General features: G+C 41.4%; 1 protein-coding gene and 1 pseudogene across 3 annotated transcripts in view; one reads left to right on the top strand and one right to left on the bottom strand.

The window, feature by feature from the left end:
- The first annotated feature begins 13,698 nt into the window (after positions 1–13,698).
- Positions 13,699–14,514, top strand: LOC131817698 (nuclear transcription factor Y subunit beta-like; annotated as a pseudogene).
- A 4,157-nt stretch (positions 14,515–18,671) lies between these two features.
- The window catches only part of LOC131817370 (KRAB domain-containing protein 5-like), a 36,824-nt gene continuing 32,143 nt past the window's right edge, over positions 18,672–23,352 (bottom strand). The window contains exon 8 of one of the 3 annotated variants that reach the window (XM_059150641.1): positions 18,672–20,709. In XM_059150641.1, the coding sequence (XP_059006624.1) occupies positions 20,571–20,709 (139 nt within the window). In that variant the 3' untranslated portion in view covers positions 18,672–20,570. Of the gene's footprint in view, positions 20,710–22,706; positions 23,331–23,352 lie in introns of those variants that run through there. The other 2 variants (XM_059150649.1, XM_059150652.1) reach the window with 2 other exon arrangements.

The following is a 23,352-nucleotide window of genomic DNA, read 5'->3' as shown; positions in this document are numbered from 1 at the left end:
CCCTAAGAGGGAAGTATAGAGCAATAGAGGCCTTTCTCAAGAAAAAGACAAATCTCAAATATGTAATCTAACCTTCCATCTAAAGGAACTGGAAAAACAACAACGACCAGCAAATAAAGCCTAAAGCCAGCAGAAGAGATCTGAGCACAAATCAATGAAATAGAAATAAAAAAAACAAACCCACAGTAGAACAGATCAACAAATCTAAGAACTGTATCTTTGAAGGAATTATTGTCTGATAAACTTGATAAACCCCTAGGAGACTTACGAGAAAGAGCAGAGGACCCAAATAAAATCATGAATGAAAAATGAGAGATCATAACCTACACTGAAGAAATAGCAACAATTATAAAATAATATTGAGAGTAATAATATACCAACAAATTAAGAAATCTAGAAGAAAAATGGATATATTCCTCAAAAACTCTACCTACCAAAACTGAAGCAGGAAGAAATAGAAACCCAGATAGACCCATAACCAGCAAAGAAGTTGAAGCAGTAGTCAACAATCTCCCAACAAAAAAGAGTCCAGGGCTGGATGGCTTCACAGTGGAATTCTATCAAACAATTCAAGGAGAAGTAATACCCATTCTTCTGAAAATGTTTTAAAAAGTAGATTTGGAAGGAAAACTTATGAACTCATTCTATGACATTACCCTGATTCCAAAACCAGAAAAAGACCCCACTGAAAAGGAGAATTACAAATCAATATCCTTGATGAACCTGGATGCCAAAACTCTCACCAAGGGTGCCTGGGTGGCTCAGTGGGTTAAGCCTCTGCCTTTGACCCAGGTCATGATCTCAGGGTCCTGGGACTGAGTCCCACATCAGGCTTTCTGCTCGGCAGGGAGTCTGCTTTTTCCTCTCTCTCTCTGCCTGCCTCTCTTCCTACTTGTGATCTCTGTGAAATAAATAAATAATCTTAAAAAAAAAAAAAAAAAAACCTCCCATCAAGATACTAATAATACGATCCAAAAATATGTTAAAAGGATTATTCCTGGTGCACCTGGGTGGCTCAGTGGGTTAAGACTCTGACTTTGGCTCAGGTCGTGATCTCAGGGTCCTGGGATCGAGCCCCACGTCAGGCTCTCTGCTTAGGGGGGAGCCTGCTTTCCCCCTCCATCTGCCTTCCTCTCTGCCTACTTGTGATCTCTTTCTCTCTGTCAAATAAATAAATAAAATCTTAAAAAAAAAAAAAAAAGAATTATTCATTAGGACCAAGTAGGATTTATTCTGGGTTGTAAGGGCGGTTCAACATCCACGAAATCAATGTGATTCATCACATTAATAAAAGGACAAGAACCATATGATCCTCTCAATTGGTAAAGAAAAAGTATGTGACAAAAACAGCATCTTTTCTTGACAGAATGCTCTCTGCAGTGTAGGGATAAAAGGAACATATCTTGACATCATAAAGGACATATATGAAAAACACACAGCTAATATTCTCAATGTAGGAAAAATTGGGAGTCTTTCCTCTAGGGTCAGGAACATGGCAGGGAAGTCCACTCTCATCACTGATGTTCAGCATAATCCTAGAAGTCCTAAACTCTGCAATCACACAATAAAAAATAAAACCTATCCCAATCAGCAAAGTAGTTAAACTCTCACTCTTCACAGACAACATGATATTCTATGTAAAAACCCCAAAAGACTCCACTCATAACTTGCTAGAAGTGGGACACCTGGGTGGCTTAGTCATTAAACATCTGCCTTTGGCTCAGGTCATGATCCTGGTGTCCTGGGATAGAGCCCCACATCAGGCCCCCTGCTCAGCAGGAAGCCTGCTTCTCCCCTTCGCACTCCCCCACTTGTGTTCCCTGTCTTGCTGTGTCTCTCTGTCAAATAAATAAAATCTTTATTTTAAAAAAAAATGCTAGAAATGATATAGTATTCAGCAAAGTTGCTAGATATAAAATCAATGCACATAAATCAGTTGCACTGCTATACACTAACAATAAGGCAAAAGAAAGAGAAATCAAGGAATCCATCTCATTTATAATTGCACCCAAAACTGTAAGATACCTGGGAATAAACCTAAAAGAGGGGAAAAATAAACCTAAAAGAGGGAAAGGATCTGTACTCTTAAAATCTAAAGAAAACTTAGGAAAGAAATTGAGGACACACACACTAAAATATCTATGCTACCCAAAGCAGTCTCACATTCAATGCAATCCCTATCAAAATATCATCAGCATTTCTCACTGAATTGGAACAAACAATCCTAACATTTCTATGGAGCCAAATAGGCCCCAAATATCCTAAGTAATAATGAAAAGGACATACAATTCTGGAAGCATCAAAATTCCTAACTTCAAATTGTATCACAAAGCTGTAACATCAAGACAGTATGGTACTGGCACAAAAACAGACACATAGATCAAACAGAATAGAGAGCCCAGAAATGGTCCCTGAACTCTATGGTCAATGTATCTTCAACAAAGCAGTAAACAGTATCTAGTGGAAATCGGATAATCCCCTAAAAAAATGGCATTGGGAAAGTTGTACAGACACATGTAGAAGAATGAAACAGGGCCATTTTCTTACAGCATATAGAAAGATAAACTCAAAATGGATCAAAGATCTAAACATGAGACAAAAGTCCATCAAAATCCTAGAGGAGAACTCAGACAGCAACCTCTGTGACCTTGGCCGCAACAGCTTCTTGCTAGACATGTCTCCAAAAGCAAAGGAAACCAAAGCAAAAATGTTAGGATTTCAGCAAGATAAAAAAACTTTTGCACAGTAAAGGAAACAGTCAACAAAACCAAAAAACCAGATGTCAATCAACAGATAAATGGATAAAGATGTGGTGTTTGTGTGTACACACACACGTCTACATGTATACATATATGTATATATACACATGTATGCATGTGTATATTTATATATGTGAATATTTAATGAACTATATTATATCATATATACATACACATATATTATATACATATACATATACACACATCAGGGAGACAAAGTTTGTGACGCTTGCCCACGATGGTGACTCACCCTCCCAGACACTCCATGGCAACACTGTGAGAACACTCTCACCTCTCCTCAGGAGAGAAACAAATGAGTGACCTGTGCGTTCAGTGCTCTCACTACTTTGCTGCTGCCTGTGGACATGCTTCAGTCATGCCTGACACAGAAGGAGCAAGGAATGACAGCACCTTCTAGATGCACTGTGGTGGCTGCCCGGCCAAAAGGTGAGCATTTGTTCAACCAATGGAGAGACTACAGAGATGAAGCAAGAGAGGAAGATATCACAGACTCTGAAAAGGTAACTACATTTTGAGAACTGAGAAATCACACATTTTCAGACACGGCAAATGCCTAGAACATGTAAGAGCAGTCCCCAAACTGCTATTATTTCTGTTCATCTGTACAAAGCAAGTCCATAATCCTGGGCCTGGAGGCTGCTTTTTAAAAATTCCCAAATGTCAACAGAAGATAATAAGGCATTCAAAGAACCAGAAAATTGTGTTCTAACCAGATGAATGAAACAAATGTCCAATACTGGCTCTTAATTAATTAATAACTGATTCTCTTCCTTTCCCTCTGCTTGTGTTCCCTTTCTCGCTGTCTCTGTCAAATAAAGAAAATCTTAAAAAAGAGGGGGGCGCCTGGGTGACTCAGTCATTAAGCATCTGCCTTAAGCTTAGGTCATGATTCCAGGGTCCTGGGATCGATTCCCGCATCAGGCTCCCTGCTCAGCAGGAAGCCTGCTTCTCCCTCTCCCACTTCCTGTTTGTGTTCCCTCTCTCTGTATCTGTCAAATAAAATCTTTTTAAAAATAATAAATAAATTAATAGCTATTTATTGCCTTAGAAAGAATTCAAATAACCATGGTAAAGCTGCTCATGGAGAAAGAAGAAAAATAGATGGGTAAGTAAATCTTATCAGGAAAACTATGCAGGACCAAAATGTAAATCCAAAGACACAGAAACTATAACAACCAACCAACCAGAAACTGGGATTTGAAGAATACAATTCCTGAAGTGAAAAACACACCAGCAGCTCACCCACAGACTTGAGCAAGTGGAAGAAAGATTTAACTTCAAGATCCATTATTTTGTTCTGTTTTTTGTTTTGCAAAGACCCCTTGTTTTAAATTACCTGCTGAGAGGACCAAAGAAAAATGTGGAATAGGATAGTCTAGGCACTCACGGGACACCAGAAAGTGGTCCCATGGCTACATGAAGGGGCCCCAAAAGGAAAGGAGAGTGAAAGGGGGCAGAGGGCTTACATGAAGTTCTAAGGGCTTGTGCTTCTCATGTATGTGGAAAGAACAAATTCAGCAAGCCCAGGAAATTCAAAGTGGGATAAATGTCAACACAGGGACACCTTGTAATTAGCCTATGAAAAAAATCAAAGGTGAAAAGAAAATTTTGAGACAATATGAAAAAAGCAATTCTTCTTATACAAGAGAGCTCCTATAAGTAGTAGGATTCTCAGTAGACCTGGTAGGAAGAACTGTATGGGACAGTGTATTCAAGCACTGAAAGATCAAAATATCCACCAAGAATACTCTATCGGGGAAAATTATTTTCCATGAAGGTAGAAATGAAGACTTTCCCACATAGAAACCCCTGTATGTTTACCAGTAGTCCTGTCCTTCAAGAAATACCAAAGGAAGTACTTCTAGTTGAAAGAAAAGGATTCTAAACAGAAACTAAAACCACAAGACAACATAAAGCTCTCAACTAAATATAAATATTTCCAAGATTATAGAAACCCACAGTGTTGTAATAAGGTAGCACAGGTTGCTTTCATTTCTACCTCAAAATATTTTAAAAACCAAAGCACAAGACATAATAAATATAGGTAATAAAGCACACAACATAAAAGATAGGATTCATGATATTACAAACAAGGTGTGTGCAGGAATGGAGATAAGGAGAATAATTTTGGATGCAGTTGAGACTATCAGTTTAATTTATTTTTTTAAGATTTTATTTATTTGACAGAGTCACAAGTAGGCAGAGAGGCAGGCAGAGAGAGGAAAGGAAGCAGGCTCTTTGCTGAGCAGAGAGCCCAATGTGGGGTTAAATCCCAGGACCCTGGGATCATGACCTGAGCTAAAGGCAGAGGCTTTAACCCATTGAGCCAGCCAGGTGCCCCAGGAAGTGTGTCAAAATTACTTTTCAAAAGTGTCTCTCATGAAAGGAGAATAAAAATCCACCAGTAAATAGATGATGAAATTATTTCTATAATGACAACTCATGTAGGCATGATGCAGTATACACGGACCACTAACCAGTGAAAGAAATACACAAGATGAGTCACAAAGTATGTATGGGTGATATTGACACAGACAGATACATAATATTCTTGGCAAAGGGCATAAAGTGGATTCATATTTGAGTAAATACACATGGTTTTCAAATCCAGACTTAAAAATTGTTATCCTATATCACGATACACAGTTAATAAGGAAACAAGAAGTAACTAAAGTTGTGGAGAGTACCAGACAAAAGGAAGTGCATGATTATGGAATTGCAAAGCTGGAGTAAGCCCAAATTGAACCCAAGTTTCTACATTAAAAAACACGATTTAGTAAGAAAACTACTAAATAAATACAATTTTAAACTGTGTATGCAAGAAAAACAAGCAATGAATTACTGACAGGCCTTCACTGACAAATTAATTAAAATTCACACACAGGGGCGCCTGGGTGGCTCAGTGGGTTAAGCCTCTGCCTTCAGCTCAGGTCATGATCTCAGGGTCCTGGGATCGAGTCCCGCATCGGGCTCTCTGCTCAGCAGGGAGCCTGCTTCCTCCTCTCTCTCTCTCTGCCTGCCTCTCTGCCTGCTTGTGATCTCTCTGTCAAATAAATAAATAAAATCTTTAAAAAAAAAATAAAAAAAAATAAAATAAAATAAAATTCACACACAAAAAAAAGTCTAATGATAATTTTACAAATAAGTGCTTAAAAGACTTGAAAAAAAAATGTATCATGTTATTAATATATTCCTCCTTTCATCTGAATGTAAGATATAACTCATTCCTTGGAACCAAGCAAATTAAAATCCTTTTATTTCTATTTTTAAAAATACTTTATTTTTTTTGACAGAGCCCATGAGCGGCTGGGGGGGTGGTGCAGAGGCAGTGGGAGAAGTAGACTCCCCACTGAGCAGGAATCAGACCTGGGGCTCAATTTCAGAAATCTTAGATCATGCCAGGAGATGAAGGCAGATGCTCAATTAGCTGAGTCACACAGACACCTTAATCTGTTCATTTCTAAATAAACACCACCAATATGTAAAATATCCTGACAACTTCATTAAACATAAATATTTGGGATGAAATTCAGATACATTCTGAGGAAAGTAGATGAAAAGTACATGTTTAATTTTTAGTGAAGTAAAAAATTTATGAACAAAATTTTTTCCTTAAATATGGGGATTTTACTCATTACCTTGCTTCTTATAACGGACATGCCTACATACTATGAGAACTTTTGATCAAAAAAAAATGAGGATGCTTATATATAACTATTTAAAGATTTTTTTTAAAGATTTTATTTATTTATTTGATAGAGAGAGATCACAAGTAGATGGAGAGGCAGGCAGAGAGAGAGAGAGAGGGAAGCAGGCCCCCTGCTGAGCAGAGAGCCCGATGCGGGACTCGATCCCAGGACCCCGAGATCATGACCTGAGCCGAAGGCAGTGGCTTAACCCACTGAGCCACCCAGGCACCCATATATAACTATTTAGAAAATGAAAACGCACAGGAAAAAGTCACAGGAGCTTCATACAAGACAGAATTATGAACTGATGCAATTTTTAATAAGGTAGCAACTGAGACTTTATTAAAAGCTACAAATCCAAATGTTCTGACTCCACTGTGGCATTCATTTAGGTAGGAATTCTATGTTATTTCAACGCTGAGGAACGAAACAGAGTGGAAATTTCTATATTAGTTAATATTTAAAAAAATAACTTTTTAAAAAAAGACCTTATTTATTTATTTGACACAGAGAGAGAGAGATAGTGAGAGAAGGAACACAAGCAGGGGTAGTTGGAGAGGGAGAAGCAAGTCTCCCATGAAGGAGCAGGGAGCCTGATGCTGGGCTTGATCCCAGGACTCTGGAATCATGACCTGAGCCAAAGGCAGACACCCAACCACTGAGCCACCCAGCGCCCCCAAAAAATACTTCTGAAGGGAAAGGAAGCATTAGATTTTCTCATTTCAGGGAGGTGCTTTGTTATCTGACAAAATTACTGAGTCTCAGTTTTGTAGATTTCAGATTATAGCCTCCATAACATTGGAAAGCATAAACCATTTCTGGTTCATACATGTGGTATCTGTCTCCACTGTTCCCGGATTTCTGCACTAAACTCCAATATGTCAACCATGACCGGACACATTTCTTAGAGGAGGAAAAATACAACTTGCAAAGGGCTAAACATAGAGTTCCTCAGAAATAGGGAGATTTCTGCAGGCCCTCGAAGCAATGGAAAAACTCTCAGATTATGGAGGCCCTCCTTGTGAATGTGATGGACCATGACTGAAGGAGAATCCTTAGAGAATAAGAGACCAAGAATGTTGGATGGCATCTGCCCCTCTGTAAGAAAGAGAGAAATAACACCACACTACTAAACTAATTTCTATTCAGACAGCTACTCAAACCACAGTTTAAGGTCTATCATCTTCCTTTGCATTTGGACCTCCCCTCTGTCATCCGCCTCATTCATTCCCACCCACCTGGATGGAGGGATACAGTATCCTTTCTCATCACATCCCTAGGATCCCTCTGTGGTTCCAAAAAGGAGACCAAGTCTGGCTTTGACACAATGAGACCTATTTATTAGAAAAAAAAAAAAAAGGAAAGGTGGGGCACCTGGGTGGCTAAGTGGGTTAAGCCACTGCCTTTGGCTCAGGTCATGATCCTGGTGTCCCAGATGGAGTCCTGCATCAGGAATCCCTGCTCAGTGGGGAGCCTGCTTCTCCTTCTGACCTTCCCCACCCCCTTGCACTTTCTCTCTTAAAGAAAGAAAGAAATGAAAGGAAAGGAGTACTGCAGGAGATTCTAACTTTCCATTATGACTGTGCTCAGGAGAGAAGAGAGGACACTGCAAAATCAAGAACATGTTTTCCCAAATGCTGCTGAAAAACAGCCCCTTTACAACATGAAGGAGGGATTTCCAAAGTTCACATCCTGACCCTCACTTCCAAGAATGAAATACAATAATAAAGAGTAGAAATTGAAGTAGAAGATGTGAGAAGTACCCATTTTATGCCCCTCAGTATTTAGAACTGACACTCATCTACAGAAGTAATGATGTTCCCTTAAGGAAGGGAAGGTAAATCTGAAAAGGACACATCATGAAGTTGCTTCTCTACATGTACAAACCTGTATTTATTTCCCTTTCTGCCCCGATCTGAAATCCAGTGTTCAAAGAGGAATCTCCAAAGAGACAGTCTTCACAGACTGAGTGGGGGGCACCTGGGTGGCTCAGTGGGTTAAGCCTCTGCCTTTGGCTCAGGTCATAATCTCAGGGTCCTGGGATCAAGTCCCTCATTGGGATCTCTGTTTGGCAGGGGGCCTGCTTTCTTCTCCCTCTCTCTGCCTGCCTATCTGCCTACTTGTGATCTCTCTTTGTCAAATAAATAAATAAAATCTTTAAACAAAAAACAAAAAACCCTGAGTGGGGTGTGGGAAATCTGGAAGGAGTCTTCCTCACCCAAGAATAGGAAGTGTCCATAGTTCTCCAACATCACATCCCTGTACAGTTGCCGCTATGTGTGGGTCAGGAATCCCACTCCTCCTGAGAGAATTCTATGGCCACATCCCTGAATGTGAGCTGTCCCTGAGCTGTCCCTGCAATAAATACCAGTCACCAATTGGCCATTGGAAGAGTTCATATTGTACCCAAGATGATACAGGGAGTTAGTTAGTTCCCTTTATCTCATTATAGTTTAAAATCTCCACCCAAGCAGGAGCACAAACTCATTTAGGTAAAATGCAAAGCATGTAGAGAAGTGTTTTCTTGGGGCACTTGTGCCCCCTTGTGGCCAGCTCTACGGAAGATGACAAGGATCCACTTTCTAAATATTTACCCTAACCCCAAATAAAAAGAAATCATTCTCCCTTGCTCTGTAAATCTCTACTTTGGAAGTTATTTACTGTTACCTCCTTATTGGCTGCAAATTGCAGGGCTTTTTTGGTGTGACAACCCCTACCGAGTACACTTTCTGTGACTCACCAATCAGCGAACTCATGTTAGTTCAATTATACCAGGACAACTAGTTCTGGCTTAGGTGAATTTTCTACTTTACACAGGAAGATAATTTTTAACACAGTAATATGCTCTAATGGATTCTCTAACCTCGAGGTAAGAGGATGGCTAGGATCCACAAGACCATTATTAACACTTTGTTTCTCCAAGATAACTTGTCAAATGAAGGCATCAACACAGGCATACACATTTTTTACTACTGTGTTTACATCATACAGAAAGTTGTGTCTGTTTCTTAGGTGGAATCTCTTAGTGGGTTAAACTTCAAAACCATGCATTAGAGATGTTGTGAAAATGCATATTCTGTTCAGGAGTACTGGGGTGGGATCAGAGTCTGTGTTTCTTTCTTTCTTTCCTTTTTTTTTTTTTTTTTAAAGATTTTATTTATTTATTTGAGAGAGAGAGTGAGAGAGTATGAGAGGGGAGAAGGTCAGTGGGAGAAGATGACTCCCCGTGGAGCCGTGAGCTCAATGTGGACTTGATACTGGGTTTCCAGAATAATGACCTGACCTTAAGGCAGTCGTTCAACTGACTGAGCCACCCAGGTGTCTAGAGTCAACCTTTCTAACAAGGCAGTAACTTATGGGCAAAGGGATAAAGTTTTAAAGAAGAAAGGGGTAGAACTCTAAGACAAGAAGTCTTGGAGGATTTGGAACAGGTAAAAAATGCTTTTAATTATTTTTTAAAATCTTTTTTTTTGTTTGAGAGAGAACACAAGAGATGACTTGAGGAAGGCAGGGGTTACAGAGGGAGAGAGATAAGCAGACTCCCCCCTGAGCAGGGAGCCCAATGCAGGGCTCCAGCCCAGGATCCTGGGACCATGACCGAAGCTGGAGGCAGATGCTTAATTGACTGAGCCACAGAGGTGCTCCCTGAATGGGTTTTATACCCATTATAGATGTTACTGGAAGAGCAAGAAAGCCAACAACAATCCTTTCTCACCATTTCCTAGTTACCCAAGACCATATAACAGTAATTCATAAATTAAATTAATGAATAATAAATTAATTATAATAAACAGTTAATTATAATATAATTATATATTATTATAATTATATAATTTATATATGATTATATAATTTATATAATTATATAAATATAATATAATTATATCTTTATGATCAATAAAATCATAATTAATAATTAATTATAATATAGTCATATCTTTATAATTAATAAATTAATGATAACAAAAATAATAAATTAATTATAATAAATCAATAAATAATGAATTAATAAATTCTTCTTCTATTTTGGGGGGAATATTTTGTCAGACATCCAGTAACATGGAAGTGATTGGGTTTTCACCCAGGTTTTCTGACCTTTATAGAGTCTATCTAAAATGACATGCAGATCAATATACAGAGAGGACCTTAAAGCACTGTTCACAGCAGGTGTCAAACTGGAGAAGAATGAGGGAAACAAGAAGGGGTCTAAATAAAATTGATCTACTTTTTGTTTGTTTGAGAGAGAGAGAATGAGAGAGACAGCACAAAAGGGGGCAGGGTCAGAGGGAGAAGCAGTTGCCCCCAAAAGCAGGGAGCCATATTTGGGACTTGATCCTTGGACTCCAGGATCATGACCTGGGCTGAAGGCATTTATTTAACTGACCCACCCAGGCACCCAATTGATCTACCTATTTACTTTTCATGCACACATCCATACTTTGTAAAAACAGATTTTATTTCTTTATTTGACAGAGGAAGACAGAGCAAGAGAGGGAGCACAAGTAGGGGCAGTGGGAGAGGCAGAAGCAAGCTTCCTGCTGAGCAGGGAGCCAGGGGTGGGGCTCAATCCCAGGACCCTGGGATCATGACCTGAGCTGAAGGCAGAGGCTTTAACCCACTAAACCACCCAGGTACCCCTTTCTTGGCTATTTTAATCCATGATTCCTCAACATGGTATTTCATTAAAAAGTTTTGTTTCAATGATCATTTGTGATCTATTATATTTCAGGATTTTAAGACCCTCAAAAAGTTAATTATGGGGATACCTGGGTGGCTCAATGGGTTGAGCCTCTGCTTTTGGCTCAGGTCATGATCTCAAGGTCCTGGGATAGGACCCCACATCCAGCTCTCTGCTCAGCAGGGACCCTGCTTCCCCCCACCTCTCTCTGCCTGCCTCTCTGCCTACTTGGGATCTCTGTCTGTCAAATAAATAAATAAATCTTTTTAAAAATGTTAATTATGTGATTTTTCTCTTTTTCTGAAAACACAAAGAGCTAAACAGAAATGTATGTCCTGGGTGGCTCGTGGGTTAAGCCTCTGCCTTCCACTCAAGTCATGATCTCAGGGTTGTGGGATTGAGCCTCACATCAGGCTCTGCTCAGCAGGGAGCCTGCTTCTCCCTCTCTCTTTGCCTGCTTCTCTGCCTACTTGTGATCTCTCTCTCTGTCAAATAAATAAATCTTAAAAAAAAAAAAACTTGTTATTAAAAAAAAAAGAAGAAGAAGAAGTGTATGTCCATGACATTAATGTGGAGAAAAGAAAAACCAATGGGACAGAGGGCTGGCTGCCTAAGAACCTCCACCCCCAGAAGTCAAATATATCAACTACACAAAGGTGAGAGCTCTCCCTATTCAGTGCAAACAGGGATGTGGGACAGGAGCCACTGGTCAAGAAAGAATTCTTGAGATTTTTTTGATGTGAAATGTTGGGGTTCAGGAGTGAACGATGAAGAAATCATTAAGATGTCTTTGGTGCAAAAAAGTGGTATTATTAAATATGGCGACAGGACCTGTGGGTAGAAAGAGCTATACTAGGTTTGTGAGCAGTGACTGATGATGTATGTTCAGTGGGGGAGGGGGTTGAGGGAACAACAGAAGTCTCTAATGAATTTGGAAGCAAGGTTTCCAGGACCTTGAAAGTGGTATCATGATGAGGTCACATATGACTATCTTGTAAAACCTTAGTCATGGACCCTTCAGATATCTATCAGTGGGCTCTATGCTTGGGGGATGATTGCCAACATATATTCAGGGGGTAGCCATAAAGACAGTTTTCAAAGGGATTATCCTATGTTAAAGAGGACTTACAGGATCCTAGAGGTCTGGCTAATGACAAGCTAAGGTTACTTTTTACCTCCAACAAAACAACATTGCCATCATTGTGAACACCTTGAGGAATGTCACACTGTGCCTGTCTCAAGAGTTTAGCAATGGGCTGCAAGTAAAAGGAAATTTAATTTTATCTGCACTTCTTTGATTGTGTTCTTTTCCTCAGAGAATACAAGAAAGGTGCATCTGGGTGGCTCAGTTAACTGTCCACCTTCAAGTCAAATTGTGATCCCAGGGTTCTGGGATTGAGCCCTGGATCTGACTCTGAGGTCACCCTCCACCACTGCTCATTTGCTATCTTTATCAAATAATAAATGTCATCTTTTTAAAGTTATGTTATTATTATTGACAGAGGGAGAGACAGCAAGAGAGGGAACACAAGCAGTGGGAGAGGGAGAGGGAGAGGCAGAAGCACAGTCCCCACTGTCCAGAGCCAGATGCAGGGCTCCATCCCAGGACTGTGGGATCCTGACCTGAGCCCATGGCAGATGCTTAACCCAGAGAGCCACCAAGATGCCCCAGCAAATATAATCTTTAAAAAAGAAAGAAAGAAAGAAAGAAAGAAAGAAAGAAAGAAAGGAAGGAAGGAAGGAAGGAAGGAAGGAAGGAAGGAAGAAAGAAAGAAAGAAAGAAAGAAAGAAAGAAAGAAAGAAAGAAAGAAAGAAAGAAATCTCCTGCCTATCCCAATGCTGCCATGGCCAGTGCCATTGGCCTTCCTCCTATACCTGCCTCCCTCCCACCCCCGCCCTGGGCTGGGGCCAGAATGGGGGCAGGCTGCTCTGGCTGCAGGCAGCTTTGTGCTGCTGGAGGCAGGTAAGGCTTCCTCTTGCTCAGAGGAGCTCCTGGCCCAAGGCTGAGGAGGGAGCTCCAGAGGGCACCGTCAGACCTCCTCTCAATGGTACCCCAGCCGGCTCCATTTTGTGCGGTGAGCTGGGTGGGAGACACTGGCCTGGACCCCATTCCCGACCCTGGGCCCTTAGCAAGGCTGGTGCACAGAGTCAGGGTGGGGGTGGGGGGCTCCCAACAGCTAGCAGGGGCATGGCAGGGCTGGGTATCTTTGCCCCAGTGCCCTGGGCGGGTAGATGCCCAACAGGTGTTGGGCGCTAGCCTGGCCTGGGTCAAGGAGTAGGGTGATGCATGCCATGGTTGGCCTGACAGTCAGCCCACAGGGGCGGAGGGGCTAGGGTCAGCCTGCAAACCTGCCTGGGTAGGAACGGAGGTGCCCGGGAGGGAGGAGTGGATTTGGTCTCCCCGCAGTCTGGCTTACATGTAAAAAATGCAGCCTTCTGGCGGCTTGTGGTCCCTGGACTTGCCTCAAAGGCTGAAGTTGGGCAAAGATCAGACCCCTTTTTAGAAAGGTGTTTCTGAACACCACTGACAACACGGTTCTCACAGTATTTCATGACAACCAATGGCGACAGTGCTACGACAGATGCTTCTCTACTAGGCACAGCTGCACACTACATGGGAGGAAGCCACGATGTGATTCAGCCTCATGATGACACTGAGCACAGCGTGAATGATCTGAAGACACAAATGGTTCAAAAGACAGTTTCAGAGAATGCGATATCTATCTTCCAACTGCAAATGTAGCAAGGATAATGAAAAATGTCATACCTCAAACAGGAAGGATTGTAAAATGCCAAGGACTGTTTTCAAGAATGAGTAAGTGAGCTCATCAGCTTTGTAACATCTGAAGCAAATGAAAGATGCCATCAAGAGAAATGGAGGGCAATCAAGGGAGAAGAAATTCTCTTTGCCATGCTGACCTCAGGCTGTGATGGTTCTGTTGAACTTCTAAAATTATCCTTTCAGGGGCGCCTGGGTGGCTCAGTGGGTTAAAGCCTCTGCCTTCGGCTCAGGTCATGATCCCAGGATCCTGGGATCGAGTCCCATATCAGGCTCTCAGCTTGGCGGGGAGCCTGCTTCCTCTTCTCTCTCTGCCTAACTCTGCCTACTTGTGATCTCTGTCAAATAAATAAAATCTTTAAAAATAAATAAATAAAATTATCCTTTCAGAAATTCAGAGAGGCTATGAAAGGAGAGAAAGGAGTTGGTGGAAGACTCATAGCTACAGATGGACTAAGTGAAGAACTTACAGAGGATCAACAAAATGTTACGTTTATACAATGTCATATTTCTGGTGTTCAACGAATTCAGTTTTCAGGGTCTGAAGAAATGGTGGCATGCGGTGGAGAGAAGCTTAAGTCTGTATGATTCTGGAACAGACATTGGATGAAGTGACTAGGAAAAGAAGACTCTTTGTACATTAAATAGCTGTAATGTAGCTTCCTAATGCTTGACTGAGGGCTTAATTCTGACTTGGGATGCTTTTTCATGAATGATTTAAGAAATATTTGGATTTTAAAGGTATTAAAACATTTTTGTTTCACATGAGTTTGTTGCTCTGTAGGACTCCTATATACATTATACATTGCAATTTACTACTGTCAGAGATTTGTAGAAAGTTTCTTATTTTCATGTTAAATCATGTTACTTTTATAATTCAAGTCAACAGCTGGGTTAATTCATGGTATTTGCTGTTTTGGTAAAATATAAGGGTGGAGTTAAAAGAAGGAAAGACTCCAAGCAAAAGAAACTCAGGAGAAAGAAGTTTTCATCTGAAATGTGATGGTTTCTGCTTATCACTCTGTACACCTAAGGTCTGTACAAATGTAAGATGGGGAATATGAACACTATAGGGGAGGAATCTGGCAAAGAGCAACAAGCCAATAAAAGCAGTTAACATTAGGTGTATGTCAACAACTTGATCTCAGTGCCCAAGGCCCACCAAAGGACACGTTATCACTGGTGTTTTCTTGTGGTCTGAGAACAGTAATGCAGACTAGAAATCTAATTATGAAAATAGTGGATATAAATGATGTTAAATCACCTATAGTTTCTATTGAGGCTGCTTTTAGGGAAGCAGACTTGATCAAAGGAATGGAGAAAGGGCCCCCAGCACCCCTATGGTTGAATACAGACAGGCCCATCAGGGTACCCACCTCAAAGTAACCATGGGCCCTGAGCAACCACCGGGCTACTGAAAACCAGGTACAGTGACCAGAAAAGGGAAAATTGGATAAGCTCCCATAACCCCCACCTTCCCCATTTAAACCCTGTGTTTAAAGGCTCCTTATAGACAGCCTCTCCTCTGCTGTCCTGCCTGCTGCTCTCTTGCAGTGTATTCAATAAACTTCTAATACCTTTGTTCTGCCTCAGGTGAATTCTTCTCAGTGCCTACTTGACTGACTTCCACCCAATCATTGACCCACATTCGGGGTCCCCATCTGACTCTCAGAGATACCACATTTAGACACCACGTGCTGTAATACCTACTGTATTTTTTTAATGTCTATTTTTATTAAAAGATTTATATTTTAGAAGGAGGAGGGGAGGGCCAGAATTAGAGGGAGAGAATCTCAAAGAGACTCCCCACTGAGCAGGGAACCAGGATTCTAGGATCTAGGAGATGCTAGATTCTAGGATCTGGAGATCATGACCTGAGCTGAAATCAACAGTCCAGTGCAAAACTGACTGAGCCACTGAGTCAAAGAGACTCCCCACTGAGCAGGGAACCAGGATTCTAGGATCTAGGAGATCCTAGATTCTAGGATCTGGAGATCATGACCTGAACTGAAATCAACAGTCCAGTGCGAAACTGACTGAGCCACCCAGGCAAACCTCTAGTGTATTCTACATAGAACATCTTTTTTACATTATTTTTTAAAAAAATATTTTATTTATTTTTTGGTCAGAGAGAGAGAGAGAGAGAGAGAGCATGTGCACACAAGCCGGCAGAGTGGCAGGCAGAGGTGGAGAGAGAAGCAGGCTCCTGCTGAGCTAGGAGCGCAATGGGGGACTCAATCCCAAGACCCTGGGATCATGACCTGAGCTGAAGGCAGCTGCTTAATGGACTGATCCACCCAGGCTTCCCATCTTTTTCACATTCTAAAGGGGAAGATTCAACAATCTCCTCCCCCCACTTTTTTAATCTGAGCAACTTCCACGTTATTCTGGACCCTATATCCATCATTTTATTTGTGCATTTTCTTCCTCCTGGGCTACACAGACCTGGTAAAGCATACAGACAGGCCCTAAATGAGAAATGTTTCCCTTCCCTGATAAACCAGGACCAGACCTCATCAGCAACGGGAATCTTAGACGCCACACACCTTCCCCTCTGGATATGCCACCACGGGAATATTTTCAATACTTGCAGGACTTTAATTCAAAGTGACAACTGCTGATGGCCTACTGCAGCCAGGTTGGAAAGAAGGCAGAGAAGGGAGGTAGGGGAGGTAGGGGTTATCTGGGATATAGGGGAGTAGTGTTCTAAAGACCGAGCCTATGGTATCACTTCAGAAAATGAATACTACATTCAAGAACACATGCACCAGAAACATCAGGACTAGAGCAACCAACATTTGCAATTTCTAAATGCAAGGAATTTCAGGAGAAAAACATGACTAGACTTCTGACTTGGCATGCTAGGCTTACCTGAGAACTGGCCGGCCATTTCTTCTTTCACTTCATCCTGTAGATTTTTTTTTCTCATAAGGTTTTTGTAGAGAAGTCACAGCTCTATCAGGAAAAAATGCCCCTCAACCCACCAATACAAACTCTTCATCTGTAAACTGCTCTCCTGAAGACAAGACCCTGACATGCAGATAGACCCAACATCCTAGTGCTTTGTGTCAGAGCTATGCAGAAACTTGGAGTTCCTACTTGAACACCAGGCCCTGAATTTTCCTTCTCTAATTCCAGGGGGGCTCCGCTCCCAAAATGCCCAGAGAGACAGAGAGCGCATAGGCACCATATGCTGCATGGTCCTGACCCTCCCAGACTCACGTAGCAGAGACCATGTTGCCTCTCCATGAGCCAAAGCCTGCTCTCACTCTCATAAAATAACCTGAAGCCCTCGTGCTTACCCCTGGCCTCACTGAGAATTACCTGGAGCCCTTAATTAATGCAACAGGATTGTTTCCACCCAAACTGACCAACAGAATCTGAGTGGGAGACTAACAGAGAAGATCCTTTTTTTTTTTTTTTTTTTTTTTTTTAAAGATTTTATTTATTTGACAGAGAGAGAGATCACAAATAGGCAGAGAGACAGACAGAGAGAGAGATGAGGAGAAGCAGGCTCCCTGCTGAGCAGAGAGCCCCATGCGGGACTCGATCCCAGGCCCCTGGGATCATGACCCGAGCCGAAGGCAGAGGCTTAACCCCCTGAGCCACGAGAAGATCCTTTTTGAAACTCCACATGTGATCCTATTGGAACGTAATTGCGGAGGTGACTAGGCAAAGCACATTAACCAAGGCTGTGGTGGTGACAGATGAAGATTCACTGGAGTTTCTGGAGACACATTCTCCCTCTTTCTGCTACACAGAGACACCTTACAGGCAGAGCTTCTCCTTACAAATGCAAAAGTCTTCCAAAAGTAAACACAGGATTTCAGAGCCTTTCCTTAATCTGACTTTTATTTAAAATAATCAGCCTAAAATAATGCTTATGCCAGATACATTTTAGGGTGACAAATCGTTCCCCTTCAGTTGGTAAATGTTTCTTTTCATAAGTAACTGCCACACATTCTGAAGTGAATGTCCTTTTGACTCTCCCATCAGCGATATGAGAATTCTAATTCCTCAACATTCTCACTGAAAATTGCTGTTATCCTTTTTCTTTTAGCCATTCCAGGAAATACTGCAGGTGTCTCACTGTAAAAGATGAAGTGGTCTTTCTATAGTGGTCCTGGTGACTGAAACGGGAAACCACATAATAGAATCAAGTGGAACAAAAATCATGTGGCTGGGGGCGCCTGGGTGGCTCAGTGGGTGAAGCCTCTGCCTTCGGCTCAGGTCATGATCTCAAGGTCCTGGGATCAAGCCCCGAATTGGGCTCTCTGCTCAGCGGGGAGCCTGCTTCCCCCTCTCTCTGCCTGCCTACTTGTCATCTCTGTCAAATAAATAAATAAAATCTTTAAAAAAAAAAAATCACACGGCTGCATTCATGCTTCAGGGAGACTCCATTTCAAAGATTAAGGGGGACATACACCTGGTGAGTACTGGGGGAGGTACAGAACTGTGGAATCGTTAAATTCAACACCTGAAACCGAAAACATGTTATGTTAATTAATTGGAATCAAAATAAATTATTTAAAAAGGAAAACCGGAGGGCGCCTGGGTGGCTCAGTGGGTTAAGCCGCTGCCTTCGGCTCAGGTCATGATCTCAGGGTCCTGGGATCGAGTCCCGCATTGGGCTCTCTGCTCAGCGGGGAGCCTGCTTCCTTCTCTCTCTCTCTGCCTGCCTCTCAGTGTACTTGTAATTTCTCTCTGTCAAATAAATAAATAAAATCTTTAAAAAAAAAAAAAAAAAAAAGGAAAACCGGAGGCTAAGTTGGATAGGCAGCTGACTCTTGATGGGGCTGAGGTCAAGATCTCAGGGTTAGATGGAACCCCAGGATTGGCTCTGTCCCCAGGGTGGAGGGTACTTAAAATTCTCTCCCTTTGCCACTGCCCTCCCCCAACACCACCAGTAACAAGTGTAGTCTCTCTCATAAGAATTTTTTTCTAGAGTGCTGTGAAGTGTGTAAACCTGGTGATTCACAGACCTGTACCCCTGGGGATAAAAATATATGTTTATAAAAAATAAAAAATTTAAAAAAAAAGAATTTTTTTCTAAAGATTTATTTATTTGACAGAGAGAGACAAAGCGAGAGATGTAACACAAGTAGAGGGAGTGGGAGAGGAAAAAGCAGTCTTCCCACAGAGCAGGGAGCCCAATGCAGCGCTTGATCCCAGGACCCTGGGATCATGACCTGAGCTGAAGGCAGACAACAACTGAGCCACCCAGGCACCCCATCTCATAAGAATTTTTAAAAAGCAATTGTTCTATGTTAAGACTACAAAATAAATCCTAGAATTAAGTTGTCATAAACCAAAGAGAAAAAAATTTAAAAGTTACTGTAAAGGGACTGTGTATATCAAAAAGTTAGCATTAAGAACACTAGGGGCACCTGGGTGGCTCAGTGGGTTAAGCGGCTGCTTTCGGCTCAGGTTATGATCCTGGCATCCCAGGATCGAGTCCCACATCAGGCTCCTTACTCAGCAGGGAGCCTGCTTCTCCCTCTGCCTCTGCCTGCCATTCTGTCTGCCTATGCTTGCTCTCTCTCCCTCTCTCTCTGATAAATAAATAAATAATTTTAAAAAATCACTAGGAATTCAGTTATGAATCTACTAAAAGGAAGGTACTTTTCTTTTGTAATACTGCATGGCCACAACACACTTTAGAGTTAGGAGAAGCACAAATTGCAAGTCTGTGGCACAGATAAAACTGTCTTTTGAAATTTAAAATTCTTTTTTTAAAGATTTTATTCATTTATTTGACAGAGAGAGAGATCACAAGTAGACAGAGAGGCAGGCAGGGTTGGGGGGGAAAGCGGGCTCCCCGCTGAGCAGAGAGCCTGATGCAGGGCTCAATCCCAGGACCCTGAGTTCATGACCTGAGCTGAAGGCAGAGGCCTAACCCACTGAGCCACCCAGACACCCCTAAAATTTTAAATCCTTCACAATGTAACCCATTGAAATGATGCATTCTTGCAGTAAGATTCTGAATGAATCCAAACACAAAAACGACAGTAGTTCCTCTCAGTAGACAGCGGCAGAGTCAGCTTCAGCATCCAACAGCCATCCCACAGGGATTTCCATTCAGGACACCAATAATTTAGGTATTCCATCAAGGGAAGTGTAGAAGAATCAGCCACTTAACATACTAAGCACTTTGAATTTAGGCAGACTAACTACAGAGAAAACCATAACATGAAATATAGTAAGATCACTCTGATTAGCATATTCATTCAGAGCTAAAACATATAATGGCATAAAAATTAAGAACAGTCACCAAAACTTTCTGAATTTGGGAAGAATGAGGAAGGGAGAACAATAAGTATTTCTATTTGTGGGCAAAGGTGTATTTTGGGCAACAGCTACAAGTCAGACAATATAAAACAAAAAAAATCTCTTAAATGTGCAAAACACAAAATATGTTTAAGATTATTCCTTATATTCCACTTTGTTAACATATGAAGTAATATTTGATTAAGGTGTACAACAGTGATTATACAATTCCATATAACATTCTATGACTATCACAGGGGCAGTCCTTAATCCCCATTATTTACTTAATGCATCCACTAAACCATGTCCACTCTGGCAACCATCAGGTTGTTTTCCAAAGTTAAGAATCTGTTTCTTGGTGTGCCTGGGTGGCTCAGTCATTGAGTATCTGTTTTCAGCTCAGGTCCCGATCCTAAGGTTCCAGCATCAAGCCTCAAATCCTGCTCCATGGTCAACATAGTGCCTACTTCTCCCTCTCCCACTCCCACTCCTTTCGTTTCCGCTCTCACTGTCTCTCTGTAAAAACAATAAAATCATTTTTTAAAAAGTTTATTTCATGCATTGCCTCTCCCTTTCTCTTTTCTTTCCGATTGCTCACTTGTTTTGTTTTCTGAATTCCAAACATGAGTGAAATGATACAATACTTGTCTTTCTTTGAATTATTTCACTTGGAAGAATACACCCCAGCTCTATCCATCTTGTGGCAAATGGCAAGATTTCATCACTTTTAGGGTTATAAATATGTCTTTTGATTTCTATCTTTCTTTTTTATTCATTGAGGGGTCAATAAACGCTTGGGTTGGACTGTTTCAAGCAGATATACTCACTGCTTCTCACTGCTGAACTGCTTCACCAACAAATCCATGCCATGCAAAGACCCACAATACAGAACTACACTCATTATGGTGCTGAGAAAAGGGAGGAAAGTCCCACACAGCAGTGAAGCAGCTTCCCTGAAGATCACCCAACCACACTGGATCTGACCTTGACTGGGGTGATCTCCCTGGGAAATGAGGGCTTGAGAGTAACCACAGCACATGTCTTGCAGATCCTGCCTATTCCACTGTCCAGAAGGATTCTTCATCTCAAACATCTATTCTACCATGTGACATCTTAAAGCTGTCCACATGATTGCATCATCCAATACCCTCCTCCATCCCTTGTCATGGATCTAGGCAAGGAAAGTAGTGTAATCACTGACTTCCAGCAGCATTAGTCCTCAGGAAGACAGAGGAGATCAATCAAATCATCAGGATAAAGCAGGACTTCTCTACTCCTGAGAAACCCACATTAGTCAATTCTTTCCCCCATTATATGTATTCATCAGATGACACCAGCAAGAGCTCCTTGTGCCTTTGCAGTGACTAAAGGGAGTCACCTCCAGGTCCCTCCCCACATTGGAAAGAGTTCCTCACATTTCATTTTAATAGGTCTTGTCTTTCTCTTGAAGGATGGTACCTTCCTCAAATTTTACTTAGATTCACATCCCACATCCCCGTGCTAAATGTCCTAATACCCATCAGCTTTCCACCTGTCTAATCTCAATGAAGCATTTTCTAAGGACGCTCTCTCCACAGCACAGGCAAAAAGGAATGGTTGTGGTGCCTATGTAGCTGGAAAGAAGAATGAGGAAATTCAACTGGAGATCTGGAGATAACTAGGTCGTAAACAATTAGAAGTTATTTTTCTACATCTAGGGAGTCCCTTGGGAAACTAGGGACACTTCTCCTCCTCTACATGCTAATTCTTCATCTTGAATATTTTCTGTCTCTTCCCCGGGCTACCACGTCACTCCTATTGGGATAGATTTCTCTTTCTTATGGGGTATCTATGACACACATAACATGGTCATATGCGCATGTACACCTCACAGACACATCAAAATACCACTCAGTTTAGGACATGGGGCACATGACTTCATTTGGGTCCATGGTGCAGTGCTAGAGAGTCCAAAGTCTAAGTCCAGAATATGCCATTCCAACTGAAACAGATTTAGGGAAGCTCTGGGGGAGGGGAAGTCTTCTCTAAGGGACATGGGAAGGAAAGCATTGGGAGAAAGAGAGATGGTGGCTCACAAGAACAGAGTGCAGATGTCTTATGAGACATTCCACTAACTTGACACCCTGCAGTGTGGTGACTGGGGACTGCACTCTTGAGAATGGCTCCTGTCAGTGCAAGGACCTTCAAAAATGTTGGCTACATAAATTGATGCCAAGTAGCAGTAACACAGATTTGTGAGGTAAAACACCCATGGTTACATACCTCGGTAATACACCCATGGTTAATATCATTGTATTCACAAAGAGGAGAAAATCACAGCATAGACTAGGGGAAAAATAATCAGTTATCCCTTAAACCTTCAGACAACTTAAACCTTCAGAGAAAATGGATTCCTAGTATATTGTTTTACTCCAGTATCATATAGGTGATTGACTCAATTAGATCCCTACAAACTTCAATGAGATAAATGAACACTAGATGTAGGATCATACATCATTTATGACACACCTATATCCAGATGTTAAAACACCCTAGGTTTTATTAATGAAAATGTATCAAGTTCACACAAACACTAAGTTATGCATTTCAAATCCACTCTATTGTCACCATTCGAAATACAGAACACATGTGCAAAAGCATTCGAGTGTTTTCAGAAGGATATGGAGTACCTGTTTCCAAAAATTTCAGGACAGAGGTACATTCCTCAGAAATGTCTATGTTCAATGGTATGGCATTGTAAAGAAGAGTTAGCTACCCTCCTGCAGTCATCTGTCAGGGTTTCCTCATTTAACCACATCAAGTCATACTCTCTAACGATTGCACTTAGGGAGATACATTGGTAGTTTATTGACGGGCTACCTCTTTTTCCTTAAAGAACAATCAGGAAAACCTCTTATTTCTAATATTGAGTAAGTTATTTAGTTTCAATGCATGCAGAAGTGTGTGCTCCGAACACCTCTTCCATGGAATCTTACATCAATGTTATAACCATAAGCACCATCTCCACTGAGATATACTTCATATGTTTTATATCATACAGTCATCTTCCATGGAAAATTAGGTACGCATGGGTCCCACTTAATGGAGCAGGACATCTAATTTGATGTAGCAACAATCAACCACGTGGTCTTACACACCTACAAGGAAAGGAAGAATTTT

The sequence above is a fragment of the Mustela lutreola genome, chromosome 16 (assembly GCF_030435805.1).
Source record: "Mustela lutreola isolate mMusLut2 chromosome 16, mMusLut2.pri, whole genome shotgun sequence".
NCBI classification, from domain to species: domain Eukaryota; kingdom Metazoa; phylum Chordata; class Mammalia; order Carnivora; family Mustelidae; genus Mustela; species Mustela lutreola.
This window is presented reverse-complemented; position numbering and strand designations above follow the sequence as displayed.